The sequence below is a fragment of the Globicephala melas genome, chromosome 2 (genome assembly GCF_963455315.2).
Source record: "Globicephala melas chromosome 2, mGloMel1.2, whole genome shotgun sequence".
Taxonomy (NCBI): Eukaryota; Metazoa; Chordata; class Mammalia; order Artiodactyla; family Delphinidae; genus Globicephala; species Globicephala melas.
In genome coordinates, this window is record NC_083315.2 from 176640858 (window position 1) to 176647263 (window position 6406).

At 63.1% G+C, this 6406-nt stretch overlaps 1 protein-coding gene across 2 annotated transcripts; it reads left to right on the plus strand.

The window, feature by feature from the left end:
* On the plus strand, positions 1-5277 carry SIVA1 (SIVA1 apoptosis inducing factor). Of its 2 annotated transcripts, none has more exons than XM_030883204.2 (4): positions 1-163; positions 2293-2487; positions 3215-3371; positions 5072-5277. In XM_030883204.2, exons 1-4 carry the CDS (start codon positions 46-48, stop codon positions 5127-5129), a joined length of 528 nt encoding a protein of 175 aa, XP_030739064.1. In that variant the 5' UTR covers positions 1-45; the 3' UTR covers positions 5130-5277. The 2 variants fall into 2 exon arrangements, with proteins under 2 accessions (XP_030739064.1, XP_030739065.1); XM_030883205.3 differs by having other exon boundaries at positions 4971-5103.
* The last annotated feature ends 1129 nt before the right edge of the window (positions 5278-6406 follow it).

Consider the following 6406-nt stretch of genomic DNA (forward strand, 5'->3'; position numbering starts at 1 on the left):
CAGGCGAGGCGCGGCCGCGGAGCTGCGCCGCTGCGGGCCGCGGCCATGCCCAAGCGGGGCTGCCCCTTCGCGGACGCGGCCCCGCTGCAGCTCAAGGTGCGTGTGGGCCGGAGGGAGCTGAGTCGCGGCGTGTGCGCCGAGCGCCTCACGCGGGAGATCTTCGGTGAGTGAGGGGTAGCGGGGTCGGGCAGGCGGTTTCCGCAGGCCGCGCCCCCTGGAGCCGGGGGCCGGGGCCAGTCGCCCGGCCGGGTTTGGGAGCAGCAATTTGGGCGCTGTGAATGCGCCCGCGTCCACGACCTGTCCCCGCCCTCCACCTTCCCGAAACAGGCGGCCTCCGCGTGGGGCCGAGACGTGGCTCTGTCCTTTGGGAATGCTGGACTCGCGCAGGAGCCAGCCCTGGTCTGACCAGCCCAGCGAGAGGCCGGGGAGTGGGATGTCCCGGTGGAATAAGCCGGTAGAAGCACCCGTTCTGACCCGAGAGGCGTTTGTGGAGCGCGCCTTCCTTGCCAGGCGCTGCGGCTGCGGGAGACCCTGCCTTGCTGTCTACTGGGGGGCCAGCCAGAGAAGGACTCTCCAGAGGTCATCAGGGCAGGCATGGGTCGCTGCAGGACCACCTGCAGGCTGTTAGAGGTCTCGTGGAGGAACAGGGTCGAAGGCGAATCCTTCAGGATTAGGCAGGCAGAGAGGGAGAGGAAGGGAATTCCAGGCAGAGGGAACAGCCTATGCAAAAGCCGGGAAGCCGGAGAGTGCTGTCCGGTTCATTGTGGCTGGAGTGTCCAGTTCCAGAGATGTAAGGACACTGACCTAGGAAGCCTTCTCTGGCTGCTTCATGCAGGTTTTTGGGCGCATTGATATTATTGATCATCGCTTTGGGGGGCTTAATACCCTGGGGTAACTACAGAGTGGAATTTACCTTAACTAGTGGTTGGAGGCACGAGGTTTGTGCGTGTGGAACAGATGGTTACCTGGGTGTCTGACTGAGTGGTGCTGCCGTGTACTAGGGATGTGGGGAAGCGCCTAACCTGGGGAGACCCTGCTTCTCTTTGTCCTGCTGCTCCCCACCCCGCTGCCCCCATCAGCAGCTGCTGTGCCCTTTCTTTTCTTGCACATGCAGGGTTGCAAATGCAAATGCCTTTCGAGGCCGTGCAGGTGATAAAAATGAGTGAAGCTGTGAGTACTATGGCCAGACTGCAAGTGTTATCCTCTCAGGACCTTCAAAAAATGTAAACACTGCAGACAGAGAGAAGAATTAAAAATAAACGCGGGCTAAGTCAGTCTAGCTCTTGACCACGATGTTCTGGAGCATTTGCAGGGGCTTGTCCTTCGCAGGGCCCCGTCACAGAGGGAGTGCGAGGCTCCCTGGACATCTAAGAAGGGCAGGACATAGGCCAGCGTGAACTCGTGTTTAATGAATTCCAAGCCTGAACCCTGGTCTCTTTATCTTGAACAGACCACAGGCCCTTGAAGACAAGTCTTAGCCTCACCACATGACCTCCCTGCAGTCCCACCCTATTATAAGTGGGGATGGGGGGGATTGGAGGAAGAGGAACTGGGTGTGACGGGGCTGTCATCAGCCACTCCATTTGAGTTACCCAACTGTGTGTTTCTGTCGGTTTCACTTAGCACCAACAGCTTCTAAGGTCTCCACCCTGGCTCTGTTGGGACAGGGCAGAACACCACAAACAAAGCATTTCTGGGGCTGGCGCCTGGCATTTGACCTTGTGAAAGCCCCCAGTGCCCTGATGGAAAGCCACTGCTCTGGTTGCTGAGAAACCACCTCAGCTCTGGGGTCGGGGGGGTGTCCAGGGCCCACAGAGGTCTGGAAAGTTCTGGGGCACCTTGTTCCGAGCTGGTTGCTGCCACGCCTTCTGCCAGCAGCTCCGTGGTCAGTGAAGGGGTGCGTGCTGGCTGGGGTGTGGGCTCAGCCCTGAGTCTCTCGGCTGTGCATTAGTTAGCACTCCACAGCGCAGAGCTTTGTCTGCTGGATGAAGCCAGCTTGTGGGTGCTGGGAAGGAGATGAACGGCAAGGAGGTGAGGCCACCCGTGTGGAAAATGAGCAGAGTGATAGCACAGGGAGCCCAGGTGGGGCTGCAGCGTCCGGAACCTTCCTGGAGGAGGTGGCCGCTGAGCCCAGGCAGGAGGTCAGGGTGGGACCCAGCTCGCCAGGGAGCAGCGTGCTCTGGGGTGGCTGGGTAACCAGAGGCCCGGCCACGCGCAGCTCGAGGGACAAGGTGGCCATGCAGGTGCTTCCGTGCTGCAGCAATATAAGCGGGGAAATGGTTGCCTCTGCAGAAAAGACCACGCAGCTCCTCTTCCGCGGGGCCCAGGCCTGCATGGACCCTGCGTGGGAGGAAGCCTGCGCCATCGTCCATACCCCGGAGTCCCCGAAGCCTGGCCCCACAGAAGCCCCTCGGGCCGCACGCGGGCAGATGCTGATCGGGCCCGACGGCCGACTGACCAGGAGTCGAGCCCAGGCCTCCGAAGCTGGTGAGTGAGGCCCACGGCAGGCGCTTCCCAGCTGTGTGCTAAGGATGGGGTGTGGCAGGGGCTTTTCCTACCTGGGCTGGAGGGGGCTGGGCCCGAGTCTGACGATACGAACAGGGCGAGGGCCTGCAGGCTCCTGACATTAGGAGGCTCTGCTGTCACCAACATCCACGTCTGGTAGCTGCAAACAGCTTCTAACTGTTGGATCAGAAAGGAACAGAGACCCCTCTGGGTGACCCTTCTGGGTGTCCTGCCTGCTTTCCACCTGAAGCTCTCCCACGGAGTCCCACCTGGCTGGGTGGGAAAAGCCTGTTCGGGTCCCTGTGCAGTGTGGTGTGCGTCTCAGACTGTCACCTGTGTCGCTGGTTAAAAACTCTCCCGCCCCCGGGTCTGGGTGGGGCAAAGGGACCCCTGTGTTAACCCGTGATGCAGGGACCACGCTTTGAGACGCAGCTGGGAGACACACAAGGGACGAAGGCCTAGCGACTTCTGATGCAGGTGGTCAGGAGAAGGGCTGACCCTTAGGTACCGACATTTGGGTGGTGGGAATTGTAGGTGGGAGTCACGGAAGCCAGCTGGGATCTCTCCTTGGTGAACGGGTCTGGGTGCTGTGCTTATGCACAGGTTGTCGTCTTAGGACCTAGTGGCCAGTCAGGCGCAGGAAGGAGGGTGGCCCCCAGCCCCAGCGCTCCAGGTCCCCTTTGGGCTGATGGGTGTTTCTTCCCCACAGACCCAGCCATGGCGGCATCGGGAGCCTGCTCGTCGTGCGTGCGGGCTGTGGACGGGAAGGCGGCGTGCGGCCAGTGCGAGCGGGCCCTGTGCGGGCGCTGCGTGCGCGCCTGCTGCGGCTGTGGGGCAGTGGCCTGCGCCCTGTGTGCCCTCGTGGAGTGAGTGCGGGCCCTGTCGGGGAGTGGGGGCGGCAGGCCCATCCCACATCGCCCGGCGGGACGATGTGATGCCAGTAAATGCTTTGCTCAGCTTGAGTTTTTCCAAGACCTTGAGATCCTTTCTGGAGGAAGTCCAGACCTTGTAGGTCAGCTCTGCGCTGTCTGTGGTCTGTCCCAGACCATTTGTGCTCTAGTCCTTTGAGCCCTGGCATCAGGAAGCCTCGCATGGCCTTCCTGTGTCGCGCGCTCATTAGCGGAGGACACCTGACAGGTGAGGGCAGGAAGTAAGTGTTTTGTCTGTGGCTTGGGTGAGCGCGTCCGCCACAGCCGGTGGGCCCCATCCCTGCCCAGGAGGTTTCGGGCGCTGTCCTCGTCCCAGCGGCCACTCCCGGCTGATGGGTGGGGATGGGCAGTGTCCCGTAAGAAAAGTTATGCAGATCTCAAACCAGTTTAGTCCCAATGGCCTTTAAAAGCAACTCACCCCCCCACCGCCAAAAAAAAAAAACCAACCCCAACTGTGGAAAGTTAAAAACACGCCTCCTGAGAGGTGGGTTGCTCCACGGTTGGGACGCGCTGGACAGAAGGACGGAGGCCAGGCGTGGGCCTCCCGTGCTGGCCGGTTCAGGGGTCAGGTGCTGGGCGAGTCATGGGTGTGGAATACTCTTTCTATTGACTTTGCCAACTCAGTTTTCTTTTCTTCCTATTTATATGTAAGCTGAGACGGGCAGGGCCTTGCCAGTGGCTTTTCCCTGGAGGGGGAGCTGAGCACAGCACAAGGGCCAGCTGAGGGGCCAGGTGGGCGCCCCACCTACTGGCAGCTGCTTCCCTCCCCGGGGCCGTCCGCATCCTCAGGGACTCCCGTGGCAGCCTCCCCCGCCCCTGCTCTCTGCTGCCTGGCCCCCAGGCACCCGCAGAGCCTGCCGTGCACCTGCCTGTTTCTCGGGCCCCGGCGGGCGGGGCTCTCTGACCCGGGTGAGAAACAGACGACACGTTCGGGGTCCCCTCTGGAGGCCCCGCCTCAGGCCTCCGAGCTTCAGCGCCACCCTGGAAGCGGGCATCCTGCCCGCACCTGGTGGCTGCCTCGTCCCCAGGGTCAGGCACGGCCGCGGGTGGGGCATCGCCGCCAGGAGCTGGAGCCAAGCTCCTAGCCCTGGACGTGGACCCTTTGCCGCTGCATCTCAGGCGTGCTGCCGTCTCCTTTCAGCATGTCTCCCGAAGCGTGTCCCCTGCTATTCGCTGAGTTGCCATGTCCCTACCCTACCTGAGCTGCTGCCCCTGTGAGCCATCCGGGGCCAGTCACCCCTGCTGCACACCTGGCCGCCGTGAGACCCGGGCTGAGCCCCGGGGGCTCCTTAGCTGTCAGTCCGTGAGGGCGGCTCCGGCAAGCACCCCAGACGTTTCCCCTCGTGCTCGAGGCAGATGCCAGTCGGGGGGGCTGCTCCTGGAGTCCCGCCCTCTGCGGGTTCCGTGCTCCGGCCTCTCCCCGGGCCCTCGAACCGCCCCCCTCTGCGAGTGTCCTTCTCCAAGGACCCGGCCCTGTGGGCCCGGCCCCCTGCGGCAGTGGGGCCTCTTCTTAACTGGTTCTGTCTGGGCCAACAGCCCCGCCTCCAGATAAAGTCGAGGGACCAGGTGGGGTCGGCAGCTCCCGTGGAACTCAGCCCTAATGCCAGCTCCTCTCCCCCAACCTCGCGGTGTCGCAGCTGCAGTGACCTCCACGAGAAAGTGCTGTGCGCCAGCTGCGCCATGTTCGAGGCCTGAGGCCAGGAGAGGACGGCAGCCCTGCCTGGACGACCTCGCCGCCGTCCACGCTGAGGGACCGGGGGGAGGGGCGGGAAGGGACAGCCTTTCTATTTTGTATTTTGTTCTCCTGACCACAGAAGAGAATAAACCCTTTATATTTGGACAAGAGGACTCACTCGTCAGCGCCCCTGGGGCCCGTGGTCTGCCCGGCTCCCACCTGGCAGCGCCCTGAGCTCCATGCCAGGTGCCGCCAATCGCCCCGTTGACAGGTGGGGACACTGAAGTCCAGAGCGTGTGAGCCCAGGTGGGGCTCCAGTGCCCCTCGGGGGTGGGGCCGCGTCCCAGGCTGTCCCTGAAATGCCACTGTCATGCGCCGCTGTCTGGGTGGCTGGGCCCCGGGTGACCTGCCTGCCAGTTCCGTCTGGGTGGTGTGGCCCGTGTGGCCCAAGGGAGGGCAGTGGACGAGAGGGGGAAGGGAGGGGCGCAGCCCTGCACGGGGCCTCCTCACCTGGGTCTCGGGCCCGGTTCCCACGCGCGGGGTCCTTGCGGCGCCATGGGCCCAGGCCCTCAGGGTGAGTCCATGGGTAGTCAGTCCCAGCCCCTCCAAGAAACCCTGGAGGGGAAGAGAGGTTCTTTGGGGTGGGCAGCGGGGGCACCCACTGTTGGAGGGTCAAGTGACTGACTCTTGGAGGGGGCTGGGCCAGGGTGGGGTTTGCCCCCAAGTGCACAGCCTAGGACCCCTGAAGCAGGAGCGGGGGCGGGCCACAGGGAGGCGTGAGGTCTTGGGGGCGGCTGCAAGTGACCCCATGGGTCTCCCTGAGCTGAGAACATTCAGAGGCCTCTCCAGCACGAGCCCTCATCGTGGGGTCACCTCCTCTCACCTGGCTTCCTGTGGAGGCCCTGGGCCTCCGTCCCAGTGTCCACCTGCAGACCACGACCCCAGCGAGCACGTGAAGAGATGCTCAGCGTCGCTCAGCATTAGGGAAACAGCTCAGTAACAGGAGATGCTGCCTCACCCCCGGCAGGGGGCTGCTGTCCAACAGAGAACAAGGGCCGGCGGGGCCGTGCGGACCCGGGAGCCCTGTGCGCTGCTGTGGGGATGCAAGGGGACGCGGCCTCTGTGGAGCAGAATGGCAAATACCGAGCAGGGATTCGAGCAGATGTCTGTACGCCTGTGTTCATCGCAATAGCGTCCACAAGAGTAAAACTGTGGAGACAAACCACGTGTCCACGAAGGGATGAATGGCTAAGCAAATCGTGGTCCATCCATACGATGGAATGTGATTTGGCCTTAA